The sequence below is a fragment of the Haliotis rubra genome, unplaced genomic scaffold (assembly GCF_003918875.1).
Source record: "Haliotis rubra isolate DU_JTF1 unplaced genomic scaffold, ASM391887v1 Scf2314, whole genome shotgun sequence".
Lineage (NCBI taxonomy): Eukaryota > Metazoa > Mollusca > Gastropoda > Lepetellida > Haliotidae > Haliotis > Haliotis rubra.
This window is the reverse complement of record NW_025766353.1, coordinates 15,749-40,423: the sequence shown is the minus strand read 5'-3', so window position 1 is coordinate 40,423 and position 24,675 is coordinate 15,749. Positions and strand designations below refer to the sequence as shown.

The following is a 24,675-nucleotide window of genomic DNA, read 5'->3' as shown; positions in this document are numbered from 1 at the left end:
CGTTCTTACTGTTAATGGGGAATCATCACTAAACAAATCAACCACTATTACGGGGAATCCAATACTAAATCATCGTCTCGAATAACCAAAGTCATATTACGCCATAAAGATCGCAAGCGAATTTTCGTGGTGCTTTGTTCGGGACAGAACCGTAATGAGTTGCATAGAATGAAGTCAAACAAAAGAAAGTTCAACAGATGTCATCGCTGGTTCCCTAACATCTTCGCAAACTGCCGAGAGCGACGATTTTGGCCGATCAATCGTTCGTCCGGCGATTCAATTCAACATAATTCCTCAATGCCAGTTCGTTCTCAGAATCTCATAATCGAGACTTCGTATTTGTCGTTCCACCGTAAAAGACTGTTGATATCATGTTCCGTTTGAATTGTCTTCATCGAACGTTGCGTATAGATGAACATGCGAGCGACGTACGACAGGCTAGTAGTCGGTGCGTTATTCACTTCGTTGTCCGTTTTGTCAGAAACGACCGATGAATTGCAGATTCCAGACCGTATTAAATCGTCAATACGTCATAAATAGCAATAATACGTTTATCATTGATTACTGTTCAACGAGTTTCTGGATTTCGAAATTGTCGGCCGTTTCAAGAAACTATCATCATTGAAACGCAAAGTCATTATTCATCAGGTGGGTGATATGGCGGGGACGACCAACGCCCGAAGACTGTTCCGTCCGTTTTATGGAACAATGATCTCGTAATTATCGGTCTGTTTCTCGATCCCCAAACGGCCGCCAACATACTGGTCGTTCAGTACGAGTTCTTTAGCGCCAGTCTTCTTTCAGCGTCGTTCAGCAACATGGATAAGTTATCAACAAATGGATCATCGCCAGACTCGCTCAAAAGAAGTCTCTCGTCGTTTACTCGGCAATCAACTGTACGTCAAGCCACCCGTAACAACGTCCGGATCAACAGTCCAGATCGATCGAACAGCGTTCTCGTTACCAGATGACACGTATAAAATAGTCGTTTAGTTCTGTCAATTTATCAAAATACGGTTCGCCGAACAACGGTCCAACACCATCCGAGCACTTCCGCAGAGCGAACGTTGTCATCAGGTTGTTCGTCAGCACCAACGCCTATTGAAAGATTCGCCGATCACGACACCAGTGCAGCAGTATCTTCACCCAAAGACGGTCGATTAAATTCTAAAGATTACCGAAATACGTCTCTTTGCATCGCTGTGACGGCAACCGCGTCAGCAAACAGAAGTCGCGGAAAGCCAAGACCGGCGGAATGTTCTTTAGATTCGAAGATTGATTGCGTTCAACCGGTTCCTTGTTGCCTTGTGGGCGTTCGGTGTCGGGCAGTATTTGATTTAAATCCTTTCCATTCATTTCACCGAACCAGACTTCCGACAAAATGCAAAATATACGACGAAAAGATACGTTTCATCCTTCATTTCCAGTATTTTGTCATGAAGACGTCGAGCCTCTTTGGGTGTTCGCAAGCGTAACGGTATTCAACACTTTATCTTCTACCGACATCCTCTGCCTGCGCTTCAGTTTACTGAATTTCGATTCGTCATAATGCTTTCGCTTCGTTTTCCTTCTCTGCGAAGTTCTTTGTCTTTTACCTGATATGCGGCGGAGCACGCAATTAATACGATCGCCAGCCTCTTTAGAATGCAACGTTCGAAACGAGGACAAGACGGATTTCGAGAAATGGTTGACGATGGGATTCAGCAATGGAGAAATATCGATAAGGTTATCGTTCTTCGACGTCACGGCATACATATTATTTGAAAATGAAAACATTTGCGAACGTGACCAAACAACAAAATGAATGAAGCGCAAAAGAAATGTTCGTCTCAGACTCGTGCGAAGTCAGCGGAAATACAGACATTGGCACGCCCACACCGTACATACCGTTTGTTAACGAAACATAGTGACAATAGCAGATACCGGTGAATATGGTTTTATCGCAACAATATATCGTATGTCTCCTGTAGCAATGATCATATTATCAGCTATCAAATATTGGTCACTTTACTCCGCTATCAAACTTATCTTCGTCTATATATTCGCGATATCCAACCCCGCAAACCACTAGGCGGTGGGGACAAGGTTGTTCGTCACGCCATTCCGTTCGAATCATACGGTCGTGCAGCCCAACTTCCGGCAGTCCCGCCTACGCCGCGTTTCGGAACATTGCCGCGGCGTAAACCAACTCGTTCCAAATTATTGAAGTGGTCGTGAACAGGTAGCGTCGGTCGAATAATTCACATACGACCATTCAAGCCGTATAACATTTCGCCAGCACGGTCGTATAGCGCAAGCCGGTTAAGTCATTGCGTTATCTTTGCGTTCGGGAATAAACAGCCCAAAGTCTCGATGCAGAAGAATAATACGTTCTATTACGCCGGGTATGCAGAGCATAGCGTTCAATATAACCTCGCAATGTCAAGCTGGTTGCTCACCTTACGAACACGCACCATCATCGTTACAGACACCAATTTAGTTCGTCCGCGAAATATCCAGGTTAGGCTTCGGTTCGGGGCAACCTACGCCACCGTGACGACGACAATGCCGCCGATCACATGGTACCTTCACTGCGGTGATCGACGCACCGCCGTTGACACCGATACCCGGAATGAGCATCGATTATGTACACAGGCATTGTAATAGTTGAAAGCGCGTACATGCAACCAATTACCTCACTGCCTATTCATTAACGTGTTGATTTTGCCACCATTTCGCCAGGTATGTTCTTTATCCGAATTTAATTGCAGCTCGTTGATGGCCGCTCACCAGTTTCAGAGCGTAAGTTATGCTCGTTGGTCAACAACACCGTTCTGGCAGATTACGCTCCGAATCAAACATCAGACGTTTTCAGAATATGCCAGGTAGCGTTCGAATAACAGTTGTTCTTCAACACGCTGGGTACAGCATCGATGAAACCGAAACACGCCAAACGTCGAGAATTCAAACACCAATCGCTCAACACGCCAGTATGTCGATGAAACAAACATCACTGTTCTTCCTTCAGTCACGCCAGTATACCGATGAAACAAACATCACTTCATCTTCAAATCACGCCAGGCATATACCGATGAAAATCAAATATCGAAGCCAATCCTTCAAATGCCAGGTTAGTCGATGAACAAACATCACTGTTCTTCAACACGCCAGCATACCGATGAACAAACATCACTCGTTCTTCGAACACGCCGACGAACAAACATCACTTCGTCCTCTCAATCACGCCAGTAGCACCGATGAACAAACATCACTCTTCGTCCTCAACAAACATCAGTTGTCTTCCTCCACGCTGGGTATGTACCGATGAACAAATATCAGCTGTCCCTTCAGTCACGTCAACGCCAGTTGCTCAGTCACGCCAGTACATACCGACGAAACAAACACAAGCCGTCCTTCAACACGCCATAATGATGAAATAAACGCCGTTGTTCTCGAACACGCCAGGCATACCGATGAACAACATCAGTTGTCCTTCAAATACGCCAGGCGGTTAAATATTCAGAGCAAAGCCGGTATAGCATCATCAAACGACGGGTTACCCTTTCAGACGAACGCGAACAATTTATCGCGGTTGCCGGGCAACAGAAAAGAATGAAAGAGCGAATATTCCGTTTCTTTAAGTCACGTACCTTTCAGCGCGTACCAACACAAACCAGCGGTTTGATTTTGCCAATTCAACTGCACGTCATCACTTTGTTAAGCACGTCAGCTCTTCAGCAATATTCCAGCAACACAGCCTTGCAGGATTCGAATTCGCCTTCGCGTTTATCGTTAATTGAATTACGAAGACTACAGCTTCAATAACCTATCGACAAACCGAAGGCCGACCAAAATCGTGGGAAAGAAGGTACTGCCACGAAAACGCGGCACTTCTCCAGCCGACGAGCAAGGTTTTGCTTTTCATCTTCAAAAACGTTATCGAGATAAGAGCAGCAATCATTGCCAGACAACGAAGCTATAGCCACTGCTTCAGGCCCAATCAGAGGAACCAAATAACGTCATACCTGGAGCGAAAGCCTGGTAACAGAGTGGCTGGTATCTATTGAATGTAATTGTGCAGCACGTCATATATTCCACGCGACAGCCATTGGCGAGTTATAATACGCACGATGCACTGTCGCCCAGTCCTTCAAACTGGCATAATGACTGCCATGCCGGTTAGGTGCGTAATGTTTAATATTGGTCGCCATAAAGCCCGTTGATCGCTCAACTATCGTCGTAAAATAAATATGCCAGGTGCGGGACAATACCAATAACAGCAGCTAATAGCTAATATTTCAAATCTGCCGACAGTTTACTATGTTTAACAATATCTCATATGGTTAAATTCATAATAGTGCAGCCAGCCAGTCATGCCAGGCCCGGTTTCATTAAGTTCATGCCATTGCTGTGGAGTTGATGAATATTGTCAAACGTTGGTAAGCACACTAATTGTTGTTGTTACTTTATGAATAGTGAAATAATCATTTATGTTTGTTAAAAGCAATGACGATAGTTCTACATTCTAACTGGAGTACAATATGTATATGTAAACCTAACAGGAACACTAAATTATGATTATTTTTATATTCATAAAGTAACTAACTATGAAACAGTGAGTGAGTTGGGATTTACCCCGCGTTTGGCAATATTCCATCAATACCACAGCGGGGGACACCAGAAATGGACTTGATGTGGGGAATCGAACCCGGGCCCTCGGCGTGACGAGCGAACGCTTTAACCACCTGGCTAACCCACCACCCTTGAGCCTATGAGACAACCATATATTAGGATATTGTTCAAACATAGTATACAACTGTCAGCCCGCGTTTGAACTCGGGGTATACCCGCTTATGTTGTATTAACGCGATTATTTGGAGTATTGTCCACACCACAACATGACAACACGACGACAACGTACGACATCGTCGTTGGAGACACAGGTGATCAAACAAGACTGTAGACAGTTCAGTATGTATGGGTATTGTAGAGTATAAATTTACACACCATACCTATTAACATGTTGTACGGCGAGTCGGTGCTGTCTGGATACAAGGATTCGATGACAGTGTCTATGCGTTACTAATAAGTATAACTCGCCAATAAACATGCGTGGAAGATATGCGATATGATTAACACTTAATCTGAATTACATTCAATAGATACTAGCTACACTCTGTTTTACCAGGCTTGAGAACGATACTAATAAGCTCCAAGATTGACGTTAATTTTGAGTTTCACTCTGAGTTATGAATACGATAATTTTGATTAAAGATAAGCTGAGTAATATACCTTCGTTGTATCTAGTATGGTTAAACTATGCCGCGGTATATGATAACGTTTTAGAAGATAAAGCAGAGCAAAATACACTCGTGTTCGTCACAGGATAGGGAAGTACACGTTTTCATTAACTTTCAAAACCTGCTCGGTATTTTCCGAATCAACAGTCTAGTCTTGGCCTTCAGGAAACTGTCAATCTCATTTATAGAAACAAATATTTCATGAATCTTCATGAATAGTGCTGTCATGCAGAAGGCTTGGGTTCGAATCCCTGCAAGGGAACAATGTTGCTGGAATATTGCTAAAGATGACGTAAAACCACTCAGTATTGATGATGCAGTTAGGATTGTAAATCAAATACCCTTCGTTTTTGGCTGTTGTAGGAAACACACACTTTAAAGAAAATACATATGATAAAAACGAAATGTTCACTCTTTCATTCTTACCTGTTGCGGACAAGTTCCACGGTCATAGAAGTGTTCCACTGATGGAGGTATATTTCCAGCGTCATCTGAAAGAACAACCGGTGTTTGATTTCATTGGTATATACCCAGCTTGCTCTGAAAGACAAACTGATGTTTGATTTCATTTGTATACGCCTAGCGTGATTTGAGAGGACAACTGATGTTTGATTTCATCGGTATATACCTAGCGTGATTTGAGAGAACAACTGGCGTTTGATTTCATCGGTATATACCTAGCGTGATTTGAGAGGACAACTGATGTTTGATTTCATCGGTATATACCTAGCGTGATTTGAGAGAACAACTGGCGTTTGATTTCATCGGTATATACCTAGCGTGATTTGAGAGGACAACTGATATTTGATTTCATCGGTACATACCTAGCGTGATTTGAGAGGACAACTGATGTTTGATTTCATCGGTATATACCTAGCGTGATTTGAGAGGACAAGTGATGTTTGATTTCATCGGTATATACCTAGCGTGATTTGAGAGGACAAGTGATGTTTGATTTCATCGGTATATACCTAGCGTGATTTGAGAGAACAAGTGATGTTTGATTTCATCGGTATATACCTAGCGTGATTTGAGAGAACAAGTGATGTTTGATTTCATCGGTATATACCTAGCGTGATTTGAGAGGACAACTGATATTTGATTTCATCGGTATATACCTAGCGTGATTTGAGAGAACAAGTGATGTTTGATTTCATCGGTATATACCTAGCGTGATTTGAGAGAACAAGTGATGTTTGATTTCATCGGTATATACCTAGCGTGATTTGAGAGAGCAGTTGGTGTTTAATTTCATCGGTATATACCTAACGTGATTTGAGGGAACAGCTCATGTTTGATTTCATCGGTATATACCTAGCGTGATTTGAGAGAACAACTGGTAGTTGGTTTCACTGGTATATACCTAGCATATTCTGAAAAAACATCTAGTGTTTGATTCCTTTGTTTATTTGGAGCATGCTGTCTAAGAACAACGGGTGTTGAGCCAACGGAGGCATATAACACGCTCTGAATGGAGTAGGCAGCCATCAAGCATGAGCTGCAAGTGGAAACCATATTCGGATAAAAAGGGTATACCTGTAACAAATGAAAGTAGCATAAAAAGAATCTAACTACGCATTGAAATGAATAAACTAGTGAGTGAGTGAATTTAGTTTTATGCCGCACTCAACACTATTACAACTATATGTACATAATCGAGTCTCGACCAGATAATCCAGTTATCAGCAACGTGAGCATCGATCTACGCAATTGGGGTACGATGACATGTGTCAACCAACCTGACAATACGATCCTGTTAATCGCATCCTACGACAAGCATGGGTTGCTGAAGACCAAGCCTAACCTGGATCTTCACGGGTGAATAAATTAGTGTCTAGCAATGATGATGAGGATGATCTATAGTTGTACGTGTTCGTAGGAACGGGTAGCCATGACTTGTACATAGTTATAGCAAGACACTATGTATACCCATACACGGCATAATAAATTTATGTGTCTGTATGTCTTTCTACCGTGACATCAGGACTTTTAGGTTTGTTTATTCAAACTATAAGATATACAACCAACTGCCAACGCACTACTGCGGTCGCCATGCTGTAGACAAATGTTATACAGCTTTTAGATGGTCATATGTGAATTATTCAGCCGACTGCACGTTACGACCACCAATGGAATTTAAGGACTGACTGACTGACTGAGTTTGGTTTTACGCCGCTTTTAGCAATATTCCAGCAACATCACGGCGGGGGACACCAGAAGTGGGCTTCACACATTGTGCCCATGTGGGGATTCGAACCCGGGTCTTCGGCGTGACGAGCCAACGCTTTAACCATTAGGCTACCCCACCGCCCCTGGAATTTAAGGAACGTTTGCAAAGGTTAGATATCGCAGAATATATAAACGAAGAATAAATGCACTGAAGGTTTGTAGTAAATATTTCGTAAGGTAAGTATTAATATTTGTGCTAATGAACAGACAATCGGAAATATGATCATTTATACACGGAGACATACGATATATGACTACATCATATATTCCTGAGTATCTGCTATTGTCACTATGACGTCATTCTCGTAATATATACAATTAACAATGACGTATAATGTCTATATTTCCCACCCCAGCCTTTCACTTTGGAATCTGAGACAAACGAACACCTATCTCTTTGCACTTCTATTCATTTTATTTAATTTAGTCACATTCATAAATGTTTTTCATTTTCAAATAAATATATGAATACCGTATTGTCCAAAGAACGTCTTTTCTGTGTCTTCTCTTTGTGCTGAATCCATCGTATTGTGGCACTCTCAGAATCCATCTTGCTCAGAATATCCTCATTTTCAAACGTTCCTACGCGACCCCAAAAGAATAACGTACATAAAGAATCATATTAAATTGTTGATACTCCACCACACCTCCAAATCTAAAAACAAAACTACACAAGAAAAGAAAAGAAAGAAAAACAAAGCAAAAACATTATAACAAATCAAATTCAATAACAAATAAACCCAAAAGGGATATCGAGTAAAATAAAAGTATTTAGATACCATTTACACTTGCAAATTTTAAGAGGATTATTTTATATTCGTCTTATGACTTAAATACAAATAGAGAATGAAACGTAATATGCTTTGTCAATATATTTTTACATTTTGTAAATCCTGGTTCAGTTTGTAAAATAAAATGGAAAGGATTCGAATAAATATTTCACCCGACACAGAAGTCCACACCCACAAAACCAACAAAGTGCCAGTTGAGAGCAACCGAAAATCCATCTTCAAATCAAGAACATTGTTGCTCCACCGAATGCCCAAGCTACACTGACTTCTGTTTGCACAACGCAGGTTTAAATCCTATGATCACAAAGACTGTCCGATGGCATTTTCAGGAAGTAAAATCTTTAAATTTAATCCAATCGCCGTCAGCCCTTTTCTTAGGCTAGAAGAGAGTGAGCTTATGTGGCATGAACGTTGCCTGCTGCACTGGGGGTATCGTGATCAGTAGGCTGGTAGGATCTTTCAATACAGCGTTGGGTGCGGTGGGGTAGCCTAGTGGCCAAAGCGTTCACTCGTCAGGGGGTTCAATATACTCGGATGGATACGACGGACCCGTGAAAAGCCGGGTTGGAATTGATCTTCAGCGAACCATGTTTGTCGGGTGGTAGGATTCGCTGACTTGGTTTATACATGTCATTGTATCTAAATTGCGTAGAGCGATGCTTATGGTGTCGATCACTGGACTGTCTGGTCCAGACTCGATTATTTACAGATCGCAGACATATAGCTGGCATATAGTTGAGTGCAGAGTAAAACAACAAAGGATACAGCTTCTTTGAGAGGCAAGGATACAACGTGTGAAATCCATTTCTGGTGTCACCCGCCCCCGTGATATTGCTGGAATATTGCTAAAAGAGGCGTAAAATCATACTCACTCACTTAGTAAAGAACTCATGCTGGACTGTTAATTATGTTGGCAGCTACAGTCCGTTTGAGTCAGAAACGGACCGATGAATTGCAAAGTCGTGACTATGACACTACGACGGACGAGGAACCGACAGGTCTCCCCGGAATAGATTTTGAGATGTCCCCGCCATGACTGGCTGTTCCGTTTCTGCGGTTTCACCCGCGCCGCGACAGATAACAACTTTTGCGTTTTCAATGATGATAGTTTCTTAAACAACTTTTTTGGCCGGCAAATTTTCAAATATAAAGAAAGCTGTTGGGTATTAGTAAATGATAAACATGTGTACTATTTATATTTATGTGGCAATTTTGTACAATTATAAAATCTGCAATTCATCGGTCCGTTTCTGACTCAAACGGACTGTAAGTCACAATCAGTGAGATATACCTGCAGCTACCTAGCGCCTGGGTCACATACATGTCACTCCACATGTTTGTGTTTTCAAACATCTGCCACGAAAACGTTTGTTAAGAGATAATTCCAAACGGAACACCCGACATAATAGTCTTTTACGGTTTGTTTCAGAGACAAAACAAAACGACCATGCGAAAAGGTCTCGATTATAAGAGATTCCTTAAGGCGTGAAAGGCAAGATAGCATTGGGAATTATGTTAGTGGATCACCGGACGTCTGTGACAAAGCCAGGGGTTCTGGAGAAAAGTCAGACTGTCCTCCTCCAAAATCGTCACTCTCGTAGTTTGCAGAAGATGTTAAAGTTAGCGTGTATTCAGTTAAGATTAACATCTGTTAAAGGAACTCTTTGTTTGAGCTTCATTTCTGTGCAACTTTATTACAGTTCTATATCCCGAACAAAAACTTATCAGGTACCCGACAGTAGAAATTCCTTTACGACCGTCTTTTTCTATGTACATGTAACTGGTTGTAGGGATTGGTGGTTTAAACCTATTAGTTCCCCCATGTAGTAAGGATTGGTTGTTTAAACGTATTAGTTCCCCCATGTAGTAAGAACAGGTGGTTATAACGTATTAGTTCCCCCATGTAGTAAGAACTGGTGGTTTAAACGTATTAGTTCCCCCATGTAGTAAGGATTGGTGGTTTAAACGTATTAGTTCCCCCATGTAGTAAGAACAGGTGGTTTAAACGTATTAGTTCCCCCATGTAGTAAGAGCTGTTGGTTTAAACATATTAGTTCCCCCATGTAGTAAGAACAGGGGGTTTAAACGTATTAGTTCCCCCCTGTAGTAAGAACTTGCAGTTTAAACGTATTAGTTCCCCCATGTAGTAAGGATTGGTGGTTTAAACGTATTAGTTCCCCCATGTAGTAAGGATTGGTGGTTTAAACGTATTAGTTCCCCCATGTAGTAAGAACTTGCAGTTTAAACGTATTAGTTCCCCCATGAAGTAAGGATTGGTGGTTTACACGTATTAGTTCCCCCATGTAGTAAGGATTGGTGGTTTAAACGTATTAGTTCCCCCATGTAGTAAGAACTTGCAGTTTAAACGTATTAGTTCCCCCATGTAGTAAGGATTGGTGGTTTAAACGTATTAGTTCCCCCATGTAGTAAGAACTTGCAGTTTAAACGTATTAGTTCCCCCATGTAGTAAGGATTGGTGGTCTAAACGTATTAGTTCCCCCATGTAGTAAGAACTTGCAGTTTAAACGTATTAGCTCCCCCACGTAGTAAGGATTGGTGGTTTAAACGTATTAGTTCCCCCATGTAGTAAGGATTGGTGGTTTAAACGTATTAGTTCCCCCATGTAGTAAGAACTTGCAGTTTAAACGTATTAGTTCCCCCATGTAGTAAGGATTGGTGGTTTACACGTATTAGTTCCCCCATGTAGTAAGGATTGGTGGTTTAAACGTATTAGTTCCCCCATGTAGTAAGAACTTGCAGTTTAAACGTATTAGTTCCCCCATGTAGTAACGATTGGTGGTTTAAACGTATTAGTTCCCCCATGTAGTAAGAACTTGCAGTTTAAACGTATTAGTTCCCCCATGTAGTAAGGATTGGTGGTCTAAACGTATTAGTTCCCCCATGTAGTAAGAACTTGCAGTTTAAACGTATTAGTTCCCCCATGTAGTAAGGATTGGTGGTTTACACGTATTAATTCCCCCATGTAGTAAGGATTGGTGGTTTACACGTATTAATTCCCATATGTAGTAAGGATTGGTGGTTTAAACGTATTAGTTCCCCCATGTTGTAAGAACAGGTGGTTTAAACGTATTAGTTTCTCCATGTAGTAAGATTGGTGGTTTAAACGTATTACTTTCTCCATGTAGTAAGGACAGGCAGTTTAAACGTATGTTTCCGCTTGTAGTAAGGACAGGTGGTTTAAACGTATGTTTCTGCTTGTAGTATGGACAGTTTAAACGTGGTTTAAACGTAGTAAGGACAGGTGGTTTAAACTTGTAGTAAGGACTGGCAGTTTAAACGTATGTTTCCGCTTGTAGTAAGGACAGGTGGTTTAAACGTATGTTTCTGCTTGTAGTAAGGACTGGCAGTTTAAACGTATGTTTCCGCTTGTAGTAAGGATTGGCAGTTTAAACCTATGTTTCCGCTTGTAGTAAGGACAGGTGGTTTAAACGTATGTTTCTGCTTGTAGTAAGGACAGGTGGTTTAAACGTATGTTTCCGCTTGTAGTAAGGACAGGTGGTTTAAACGTATTAGTTCCCCCATGTAGTAAGCACTTGCAGTTTAAACGTATTAGTTCCCCCATGTAGTAAGGACTGGCAGTTTAAACGTATGTTTCCGCTTGTAGTATGGACAGGTGGTTTAAACCTATGTTTCCGCTTGTAGTAAGGACTGGCAGTTTAAATGTTGAGATCCCGAGGTACTCAACATGACAATGTCGTGGAGCAGAACATGAACAAACAAACAAGGAAGGACTAACCATAGCAGTTTTTTATTTCAGAACAAATATGTCACAAAATCAACAATGTTCCATTTTATGAAATCTTGCTCTGTTAATATAAATCAAAAGAAAGTGAAAACATAAACAGTATCACAGTCACAATGCACAACAAAGATCTACTTATCCAATACTTATTAGATGAATTATTAAAGTGACTTAAAACATGGGATATATAGCACAGCAAAATATCACAAGGAGAATATTTCAATCTAAATAATTAATTCAAACACTTCTCCAATTAATGATATAAAGTAAAAATATTGGTAAGTCCCGTCTTCATTAATTTATTAGTAATGAAAATAATGGCATGGCACATATATCTGTATAGTGTAATAGAAAGCCTCTGTCGCTACATGTGTAAAGCAATTTTAATGCCAAAAACTTCAATGCTTGTGTCACAACTATCACAAAAGAACATTAAGGGCTAGTTTTCAATTAGTTTCTATGGGCACCACAGTATCTTCCCATACAAATATCACTGCAGTTTAGATTGTAGATGAAGCGGTCAGTGGTCTGTTATGAATTTGAACCTTCACTATGACAACCAGGTAACATATACTGGACAAAATAAGTAAGGGATATTGGTATTTTTATGATTGATATTTTATCAGTGTGTCAATGAATAAATAGATCATTATTCATTATTTCAAAATTTACATATATCCCTAACTATTTTTGTCCAGTATATTACCGTAGATAAGCTGTATTTTGAAGACCAAACAAAGCAGTCTGTAGAAGGGGGTTGGTTTTTCTATGGGTTACACTTTCGTCAAAGTTTTTTTCAGGGAGTACCTATTCTGATCATAGTTGTCCAGATTGCTTGTTGTTGGGTTTAAAAATTCTTTAGCATATAATGACTTCCAGTGACAGTCATCTGCTTGCTTCTTCTTGCTCTCAGTAATACATGTACTTCTAATCATTTGTAAAACAGCCTCTAAATGATAGTGTTTTGACCAGTCAAATCTGTGATTGATATTACAAGCCATTTATTTTCACTTTAAATACTAAAATATACAAATGATAAATATTATTCAATACCTTTCTTTGGAGAATAATAAATATCTGATTCAAGGTTATGGGATCAATGTCGGTATTGGTAGTGCTGACATTCCAGTTAGCAAGAGAGAAGTCCCCTCATTAACAACCCACATCAGGTCTTGTTGCCATGGTTTTCTTTTCTAAACATGTTGGTCTACTGACAAACAATCACTAACAGAGTGGCAAGACTTTTTTATGCATGTCAACTTCTTTATTGCTATGGAGGGGTGGTGGGGTAGCCTAGTGGTTAAAGCGTTCGCTCGTCACGCCAAAGACCCGGGTTCGATTCCCCACATGGGTACAATGTGTGAAGCCCATTTCTGGCGTCCCCTGTCGTGATGTTGCTGGAATATTGCTAAAAAGCGGCGTAAAACCATACTCACTCACTCACTCACTTATTGCGATGGACACGTTTCAAAGTATATTCTTACACCTTCATCACTCACCTTCGAAACGTCGTGTCCATCACAATAAAGAAGTTGACATCCATAAAAAAGTCTTGCCTTTATGTTTATCACTCCTAAATGCCACTAACAGAGTGGTTATTGTCAAGAAGGAAGCTTGTGAAAAAAGCTTGAGTCATGTGGGTCGTATCTAGTCTGACATAGTCTCAGCTCATTCAATATTTGTCCAACTCGGCCTCTTGATCACATTGAACTGTGAATTATTCACACGATGGGTGTAATAACTGACCCAACTATTTTTAGTTATATATATATATATTTTATTTTTTTTAACACCACGCTCAGCAATATTCCAGCTATATGGCTATAAACCTCAAATTCAACAAATTAAAAGCATAAACTTCATTACAGTCAGCATAAAAACTACTCATGAAAGCTCATTACTTAATTTCTTTCTTTGTTGTTCCAGCCATATAGCGGAGGTCTGTAAATAATTGAGTCTGGACCAGACAATCCAGTGATCAGCTTCATGACCATTGATCTACACAATTGGGATATGATGACATGTGTCAGCCAAATCAGCGAGCCTGACCACCCTGTCCCGTTAGTCACCTCTTACGACAAGCACGGGCTACTGAAAACCAATTCTAACCCAAATCTTCACGGCTAGACCCAACTATTACTGTACTGCAAATATCCTCAGCCCAATGATGGCAAGTTTCGTTAGTGAACATCAGTCTCTGGGTACACTATCGATAGTAGACATGAAAATGAAAAGTAAAGCATGCTCATCATTTACCCTCCATTAAATAAATACATAGGTGGATTTTGTCCTGAAAGTGTATTAAATCATCATTGAAACCCCTCCTTTTCTCAATAGTGTGCACACACACACCCCTTTCTCAAAAAGCTGTATCCGCCCCTGAAGTATAGCATTCCAGGACTTCACATATTCTGTTGCCCACAGATTCAGTGGAGTTCAGTGATACTGTACATGTATTTTGCAACACCATTTGAAAACTATGTGTTTGTGCATCAGGAGTCAAACATAGGTTTTCTGTCAAGTTAACACTTAATCATGGGCCTGAACTACCGAATTAAACGTTTTGGGTGCCAGTAACATTTTAAATTATATCAATATCCCAGCAATATCATAGTGGAGGGTATCAAAAACAGTCTAGATTTATCCTACCCTTGCAGGGAATCAAACCAGGACTTTCTGAGTGATGAGTGTACACTCTAACCACTTGGCTACTTCTTCCCATTCTAAGCGATGAAAGGTTTGTAGTTGGTCATTTCATCATGGGAAATCTCAGGCACCTCAAAAGGAGCATTTTTCCATTTCCTCGGAGAGTCTCTTCGACCCATTGTATCTATGGCAACAAAACTTTCAATCTTGATAACAGGGAAATCAGCATTTTTGTAAATTACACCAATTCCCCAATCCAATCCACATTTCTTGCAAAAGATTTTACTGTGCTTCTTCATATCCAACCCCATATTACCAGGCTTTGGGTGGGGTTTGACATTGACCTTGGTACCAAAGTCAGGGTCATTGACAATATGGTTGGTCTCCTTGATTGTGCGGATGTCAGTAGAAAAACAGGCCAACTGGTTACATTTCTGACATCGTATTTCAAACTCGTCATCACTGAGATAACGACCTTTGCGATTAATGGCCTCATGATCCCGAGCAGATTTGGCTTCTTTCTGGAGCTGGAGGATCTCAGAACGGAATCGGCGAGGGTTTTCTGCTATGGTGGCCTGGAGACGCACCAGGGCTTCATTCATCATCATCTCCCTGATGAGGTTCAGCTCCTCTTTCTCAGCAGCCCCTTGCTGGTTGCTGGTAAACAGGACAAACTTGCTGTCCTCTGCTCTTGCTCGGCCTGAAACATGACACTAACATTTAACAGAATGATATTAAAATGTTATCTTAGTGCAAAATAATTATGATATCACATTCACCTTTTAATTTCATTGGTGACATACCTCCAGCTTGTACCAGGGCAATCTCATTGTGACATACCTCCAGCTTGTACCAGGGCAATCTCATTGTGACATACCTCCAGCTTGTACCAGGGCAATCTCATTGTGACATACCTCCAGCTTGTACCAGGGCAATCTCATTTTGACATACCTCCAGCTTGTACCAGGGCAATCTCATTGTGACATACCTCTAGCTTATACCAGGGCAATCTCATTGTGACATACCTCCAGCTTGTACCAGGGCAATCTCATTGTCGACATACCTCTAGCTTGCACCAGGGCAATCTCATTGGTGACATACCTCTAGCTTGCACCAGGGTAATCTCATTGTGACCTACGTACCGCCTCCGAGGTGTAGTGGTTAGAGTGTCCGCCCGGAGAGCGGAATGTCGCGGGTTCGATCCCCGACCGCGTCATACCAAAAGACGTTAAAATATGGTACTTGTTGGTCCCTGCCTGGTGCTCGGCATTAATGGGTACAACAAGGACCGGTTGGCTCAGAGTCAGTATAATGTGTATCTCAGTGGGCTAGCACTATAAAACCAGCTTCAGTCTGGGCTAGTACAAGCAGCCGCACATACACATACACACGCATGCACGTCGTCATATGAGCGAAATATTCTAAGCACGACGTTAAACCCAATTTCCCCTCACCACCTCACCTCATTGTGACATACCATGAGCTTGTACCAGGGCAATCTTATTGGCGACATACCTCGAACTTGTATCAGGGCAATCTCATTGGTGACATACTTGTACCAGGGCAATCTCATTGGCAACATACCTCTAACTTGTATCAGGGCAATCTCATTGGCGACATACCTCGAGCTTGTACCAGGGCAATCTCATTGGCAACATACTTCTAATTCGTACCAGGGCAATCTCATTGGTGACATACCTCTAACTTGTACCAGGGCAATCTCATTGGTGACATACCTCTAGCATGTACCAAGGCAATCTCATTGGTGACATACCTCTAACTTGTACTAGGGCAATCTCATTGGTGACATACCATGAGCTTGTACCAAGGCAATCTCATTGGTGACATACCTCTAACTTGTACCAGGGCAATCTCATTGGTGACATACCTCTAGCTTGTACCAAGGCAATCTCATTGGTGACATACCTCTAACTTGTACCAGGGCAATCTCATTGGTGACATACCTCTAACTTGTACCAGGGCAATCTCATTGGTGACATACCTCTAGCTTGTACCAAGGCAATCTCATTGGTGACATATTCATATCGGATGACCAAGTTGCACTTGCTGAAGTCCATGCCTTCCTCCGCCACGGACGTTGCAACAATGATTTTGTGATTTCCTTTCCTGAAGAGCTCTGCAGCATCCACCTGCTCATTCCTGGTCATACCTATAAACATGAATCAAGTCTGAGAAAGGCACTTATAAGTGATAAACACAAGGGAGAGAGTTTATGGATGTCAACTTCTATGTAATGAGGAAGGCAATGTTTTGACGGATCTGCTTACCAGTACTCCTTCATCGCTTTCATCAAAATATAGACGTTAACATCCAAAACTTCCCATTAGGATCATATCTAGGCACAGTCATCATATCCAGGTGATCATATCTAGGTAGAATTACCATATCCATTAGCATGATTATATCAAGGCAGAATTGTCATATCCAGGTAGCATTATCAGATCTAGGCAGTAGGGGTGAAGCGGTATACCGTGGCATAAGTAGAACCACCACATTTTGCCTTTGGTTCGGTATACCGTAATCGACATTTTTGGTTTTCATACATCATTCATATCTAGTCATGAAATGACAGTTTTGTTCTTTAAATAACAAGGATTATGGCTATTTTTTTCCATGTTATTAAACAATGTAAGGTTTGACTCTGTCAATTTTCGGCATTATGATCATATCTCATATACCGAACCGAAACAGACCAAACCGAAGGCCTTGTACCATAATACGTACTGTACCGTGATGAGAGCATACCGTTTCACCCCTACTAGGCAGAATTGCCACATATAGGCAGGATGTGTTATGGCAGAAAAATCAGATATAGGCATATATAGGTAAAGCTGGTATATCTAGGAATAATAATCACATCGTTGCTGAAGGATCATATCTGTGTAAAGCGATCATATATAGGTATAAATGTCACACGTTTGGTGTATGGTCACATAAAGAAAGAACAGTCACATCAGAGAAAATGGACACATCAAGAAAAATAAGTTATATCTTGGAACAATGGTTATATCTCAGTAGCATGATCACCTCTATGTAAACAATGGGGATGGGTGGGGTGGGATGGGGTTATCAAAGAAGTGGTAGTTTAGGGAAGAATGGGGATATCAACAAGAGTCATCAGAAGATGACATATCCCCCCGGCCCCCACATCTTTGAAAGAACAAATCATCTGACAGTTACTTAAAGTCCAGCTTGATTTTAGACTAAGTGCAAATCGTTTCCATGGAAATCATGAAAAAAATAAATGACGAAAATCTGCAAATAGCAAAAGGCACCACTTTGGGATCTGCCTCACATATCTGCCAAGTTTTGCTGAAAGATATTAAGAAGTTTTCGCGTTGTGCTCCGGAAACAAAACCCATCCCTTCCTTTTTGAGACTAAGTTCGAATCATTTCCATGGAAACCGAGAAAATAATAAATCACAAATATCTGCAAATAGCAAAAGGCATCACTTCAATATCTGCCTCACATATCTGCCAAGTTTTGCTGAAAGATATAGAGAGGTTTTTGAGTTGTGCTCCGGAAACGAAGCCCACCCCTCACTTTTGGGATTAAGTCCGAATCGTTTCCATGGAAACCGGGAAAAATAAAAATGCCAAAAATCTGCAAATAGCAAAAGGCACAACTTTAGGATCTGTTTGATATATCTATCAAGTTTTGTTGAAAAATATTATATGGTTTTTGAGTTGTGCTCCGGAAACGAAAGCAATCCTTACTTTTTGAGACTAAGTCCAAAATGTTTCCATGGAAACCAAGAAAAATAAAAATGCCAAAAATCGGCAAATAGCAAAAGGCACCACTTAAGGTTCTGTTTCATACATCTACCAAGTTTTGTTGAAAAATATTGAACGGTTCTTGAGTTATGCTCCGGAAACAAAGCCCACCCCTCACTTTTGGGACTAAGTCCAAATCGTTTCCATGGAAACCGGGAAAAATAAAAATGCCAAAATTCTGCAAATAGCAAAAGGCACCACTTAAGGTTCTGTTTGATATATCTACCAAGTCTTGTTGAAAAATATTGAACGGTTCTTGAGTTATGCTCCGGAAACGAAGCCCACCCCTCACTTTTGGGATTAAGTCCGAATCGTTTCCATGGAAACCGGGAAAAATAAAAATGCCAAAAATCTGCAAATAGCAAAAGGCACAACTTTAGGATCTGTTTGATATATCTACCAAGTTTTGTTGAAAAATATTGAATGGTTCTTGAGTTATGCTCCGGAAACGAAAGCAATCCTTACTTTTTGAGACTAAGTTCAAAATGTTTCCATGGAAACCGGGAAAAATAAAAATGCCAAAAATCTGTGAAATGCAAAAGGCACCACTTTAGGATCTGTCTGATATATCTACCAAGTTTTGTTGAAAAATATTGAACGGTTCTTGAGTTATGCTCCGGAAACGAAGCCCACCCTTCTTTAAGTCTAAGTCCAAAACGTTTCCATGGAAACCGAGAAAAATAAAAATGACAATTATCTGTAAATAGCAAAAGGCACCACCTTAGGTTATGTTTGACATATCTACCAATTTTGGTTAAAAAACATCGAACGGTCTTTGAGTTATGGTCCGGAAACAAAATGATTACGGACGGACGGACGGACGGACGGACGGAGGGGGGGACGGACGGACAGACGGACGAGGCGACGACTATATCCCACCGCATTATATGCCGGTGGGATAAAAAAGGATAGGAATATGGAGGAAAAATGGGGATATAGAGGAAGAATATGGCTATCAAGGAAAGATGGGGATATCAAGGGAGGAAGGGGATATCTAAAAGGATGGGGATATCAAGTGAGGAAGGGGATATCTAAAAGGATGGGGATATCAAGGGAGGAAGGGGATATCTAAAAGGATGGGGATATCAAGGGAGGAAGGGGATATCTAAAAGGATGGGGATATCAAGGGAGGAAGGGGATATCTAAAAGGATGGTGATGTCAAGGGAGGAAGGGGATATCTAAAAGGATGGGGATATGAAGTGAGAATGGTGATAGTAAGGAACTACGGGGACATATTATCACAGCAATTGTACTGAACGCATTTACCTCCTTTGTCAGCAGAAGCATTCTGTCCAGTGAACATGCCTGGCTTGAGGTAGGAGAGATGTTGGTCATCCTCCATCCAGCGCTTCAGGGCCATCGCCAAGTCTCGTGTCTTCACAAACACCATACAGCGAGAATCCTGCTGGGTTTCAAATGCCTTCATGATCATCACACATAGTGACGTCAGCTTTGGGTTGACACAGTCAGGACTCCGAGCAGCGTCAAGGAGAACAGGCTTTAGTTCTGAAAGCAGGAACACCAGCACTCATTATATCCAAATACCAGTCTTGTTACCATGGTTTCTTTGCTCCTTGTTGGCAAGTGAAGGTGTGTGCATGGTGTGTGGTGCGTGCATGCATGTGAATACATTTATATATAAAAATACATATAGATATACATAAACAATCACATCATCCCTCCCTCCCATCTGTCCATCCATCCATCCACCCACCAACCCATCCCTCTCTCCCTCTATCCATTCATCCATCCCTCCATCACACCCATCCATTCATGTCACATGCACTCACTCACACACACACATACAAAAATAGAGTAAGAGAAATAAATTTACATACCCTTATTCACTTTTCTTATGCTGTCATTGTTACTTGTCTTAATGAAACAAAATGTAGTCTTGCTGGAATGATATAAATGAAATAATAAAATGTGTGAAAACAAAGGCCCAATAAATTACCGCCCTGTTTACATCGTACTTGCTTACTTTCAAAGAGCTCTTTAAGCTTGTGGTCAGTGACATCCATCACCACACTGGATGAGTAGAGAGCCTCTATCTCTTTCTCCAGATAACTGAGTGCATCCAGTGTCCGGCAATCCTCGTTGATGGCCAACGCTTTGTTGTACAACTGAAGATGAAACACATTATCAATATGAGTTACATCATAAGTTGTTCACTGGTCACGAGGGGGACATGGATTGATGTACCCTCGATGTTTGTTTATGTTCCCTGAGCCCGAAGGGTACATCAACCCCTGGGGCCCGAGGGACCAGTGAACAACGTATTTATCTTAACGAACACCTTAATGTTAATTTTGAATTGTTTGAAGCACAGGTACAAGTCTTTTTGTAGCCATCGATAGATTTTGCTGACAAGAAAAACAGATTTAGAGTTATCTCCCTTCCATCAATTTGCATTTGCAAAACATTGGTAATTTCCGTACATCATACGTTATTCAATGTTATTTAAGATAAAGAATTACCACCATGAAGTACCAAATGAGTTGCCATTGACAGCAGGGTACATTTAAAATAACAGAAGAGCGCTCAGCCAATCAGAAATCGACATTTATGTGTGAGATAAGATAAGCGTCAATAGGAGCGGTAGGGTAGTATAGTGGTTAAAGCGTTCACTCGTACAGTAAATGAGTGAGGGAGTGAGTTAGTTACGCCGCACTCAGCAATATTCCAGCTATATGGCGGTACAATATGTGAAGTCCATTTCTGGGGCCCCCTGCTGTGATATTGCTGAAATATATTGCTAAAACCATACTCACTCACTCACTCATTACATGGGTCAATAGCAGAGTGTTTACTGTTTTTATACTATGAGGAGGAAGGTCATGACTGATTGATTGATTGATTGATTGATTGAGTATGGCTTTACGCCACTTTTAGCAATATTGCAGCAATATCACGGTGGGGGAAACCAGAAATGGGCCTCATACATTGCACCCAGGTGGGAAATCGAACCCAGACCTTCGGCATGACGAGCCAACACTTTAACCACTAGGCTACCCCACCGCCCCCTGAAGTTCAAGAAGCATCCAATCCTGTACTTCTGCTTGAAGTACATATGACACTAATATATCATTTTGCCTGGATTTAGATGTTATGTGTAGTAAAGGGGCGGTGGGGTAGCCTTGTGGTTAAGGCATTGTTTGTCACACCGAAGACCCGGGTTAGATTCCCAACATGGGCACAATATGTGGAGCCCAATTCTGGTGTCCCCATCATGATATTGTAGTAATATTGCTAAAAGTGGCATCAAACTAAATTTACTTATGAGTGGTAACTGTAAATTCAAACAGGTCCATTGTTTGTCACCATGAAAAATATTATGATTGTTATTATGCTAACATTTGTATAGCGACCGATATCCAGCTCAGCTGCTCAAAGGCACTACGTTTTTCCCTTGATCACTGGATGTCAGTCTCAACTGCACATCGTATTATCAATCTCAACTCCCTGGGGATCATACAAAATATGATGACTACAAAGCATAGTCATCTGGTGCCGACTAGCCAGTCTAACAGCTATATTGTTAACAGTGAGTGAGTGAGTGAGTGAGTTTATGGTTGCTTTACCTACATTCCAGCAATATCATGGCGGGTGGACACCAGAAATGAGGGGAATCAAACATGAGACTTCGGCGTGACGAGTGGATGCCTTAACCACTAGGCTACCCTACCACCCCAGTTTGAATTGTATTTTAAGACATTATTTATAGGCCTCTAATCAACAGTGAATTTTGTGCGTTTCTGTATTTTGTAAAATTTACAAAATAGTTGTAAAAAATTGTGTACCTCCAACATTCTCCGACATGAAAAGAAGAATCTGCGGACACTCTGATCGTCAATGTTGGCCACCTCCCTCTTAAGGGTGCTCACCCAGATGGTGTACTTTTCCCCACCCCGCTCCACTGGCGGCTTCAGGGACGCTAACAGTCGGGGTCGGTCTTGCACCAGACTGACCTCTGGCAAGTCCATGAGATATATTATTATACATATGATATGAGAGATGAGTGAGTTGAATTTAAAGTTGCTTTGAATTAGATTTTCATACAGTGTATCAGCTTTAGTTTCTAGAAAAGCCCAAAGTGATGAAGGAATAAGATGAAACTTGCTTTATCTAATGCTGCAAACATTGTAAGGATTTCAAAGAAAATTATTTTAGTGAAGAACAGTATAGATTAATGTCTTTCAGTGGCATTTAGAAAGTTAATATCATTTCGGACAAAATGTATGGAATTCCATGGCGCATCTATGTCATTACATAAGTTTTTTAATTCTCTTTTATTGTAAACCTGTTTATATAAACCTCAAATTCAACAATGATTCAAATTAAAAGCATAAACTTCATTACAGTCAGCATAAAACTAATCATGAAAGCTCATTACTTAATTTCTTTCTTTGTTGTTCCAGCCATATAGCAGAGGTCTGTAAATAATCGCCTGGACCAGACAATCCAGTGATCAACACCATGAGCATCGATCTATGCAATTGGGATAATGATGACATGTGTCAACCAAGTCAGTGAGCCTGACCATCCAATCCCGTTATTCGTCTCTTACGACAAGCATGGGTTGTTGAAGACCAATTCAAACCTGTATCTTCAAGGGTACATCATTTTCTTCACACGTTAATATTATTAACCCATGTATGGCAGTTTCAGGTCATACATAACAGCTTACATCTCATCCCCCTTTAGCTCCATCTGAATCTGCTGTGGTGTCGAGTAAAGCCAAAAAATAATATCTGTACTCAGATCTAGAGAAACAGACATTTTATGAAGGTCTTGCCATTTGCTGTGATCCACTATAGCTAATGTCTCCCGTAAACAAGGAAACACTAAATAACACAAGACTCACTAAAGTACTGTCGGAAATAGAAAAAACCCTGATTTTTCGCATTTATATCTACAATGTATATGGTTACTATGTGAAAGTGTGAAATATCTGTAAAACTAAGTTCGGCCTAACTACAGTCTCACTGGTAGGAAGATAGGAAACGTAGAAATATGTAATTTTTGAGTAAAATTGATATTTTATACTTATCCTGACTCATGCTCTTTTGCTTGTCCCCTTCCTCTTGCAACATAGTGGAACACTTGTATCTCCTTAATTGAAGCTCCCTTCAATGTAAAATCACTAATTGGTACTCACCCACGAGTTACCTCCCCGTGCCGTAAGCTGAACAGGTGTCGCCACCCTCTGGCCTCATGCTTCACTCTCTCCTGATTTTGCGAGCCCAACACTTGAATTTACAGGGAAATCCAAAGTGTTATGTGGGGAGGATGGGAGGGCTAACCTCATGAGTCAGGATAAGTATAAAATATCAATTTTACTCAAAAAATTACATATTTTTCCTTATCCTGACTCATGCTCTTTTGCTTGTAGAATCCACCGGAGAGGTGGTGGGTAAACAGAATACTTTGGATTATAATTAGTGATTTAAGTAAGTGATATTGTAATAACCCCTGCGGGAACTTCATAAGGCATTGAGACTTAGGATATTTCCTTTATAATAAGCCATAGATATATACACTATAAGTGGGGTATTACCTTACTAATATACTGATATATCAATATATATATAAACTGCTACTCTAAACGTAGCTGTACACTGAATATAACTCAGTATGAGCTTAAGGTTGAATAACCTAAGCTAAATATGTACATAGCCCTAGAACTCCATGGAGTTATAAGCTAGTGAATATATGTATCATATATCTAATAATCTCGTAAGGTGAATATTAACGCCACTTAGGGACTGTCAATTGCTGAGCGAGGGACCAAAGGACCGAAATGATGAATGCCAGAGACGTCCTCGGTGGTGATATCTCTGAGATAGTGATTAGCAAACACCATGTTAGATTTCCAAAAGCATCCTTCCATAATTGTATTCAATGAACAGTTACCGTGAAGGGCGAGGGTGGATGCCAATGCCCTGATTTCATGGGGATTTGATGCTGTTGGAGGGTCCAGTCCTGCTGCCTTATAGGCGCAGAAAATGACAGTTCTTATCCATATAGATATGGTGGTACCGAGACTTCTGTCTGATTTGTAGGCTTATAACGGGATGAACAATCTTCTGAGCGATCTTCGCCTTGTTTTGGAACGACGCAAATAGATTATGAGAGCTCGTACTGGGCATAGAGATAAGTCCAATGTAT

At 40.8% G+C, this 24,675-nt stretch overlaps 1 protein-coding gene and 1 long non-coding RNA gene across 2 annotated transcripts; both read right to left on the bottom strand.

Annotated features, from left to right (window-relative positions):
- Positions 1 to 5,705: 5,705 nt before the first annotated feature.
- On the bottom strand, positions 5,706 to 8,560 carry LOC124278126. Its single transcript, XR_006898991.1, has 3 exons — positions 8,452 to 8,560; positions 7,981 to 8,090; positions 5,706 to 5,770 (listed from the first exon to the last, which is right to left on the bottom strand). It is a non-coding gene; the product is annotated as an uncharacterized LOC124278126 (long non-coding RNA).
- A 5,526-nt stretch (positions 8,561 to 14,086) lies between these two features.
- LOC124278125 (antiviral innate immune response receptor RIG-I-like) lies at positions 14,087 to 22,661 on the bottom strand. The gene is made up of 5 exons (XM_046713869.1): positions 22,308 to 22,661; positions 20,489 to 20,630; positions 19,771 to 20,010; positions 16,711 to 16,878; positions 14,087 to 15,408 (listed from the first exon to the last, which is right to left on the bottom strand). The coding sequence occupies exons 1-5, from the start codon at positions 22,488 to 22,490 to the stop codon at positions 14,786 to 14,788; spliced, it is 1,356 nt and encodes a 451-aa protein (XP_046569825.1). The 5' UTR covers positions 22,491 to 22,661; the 3' UTR covers positions 14,087 to 14,785.
- Positions 22,662 to 24,675: the final 2,014 nt, after the last annotated feature.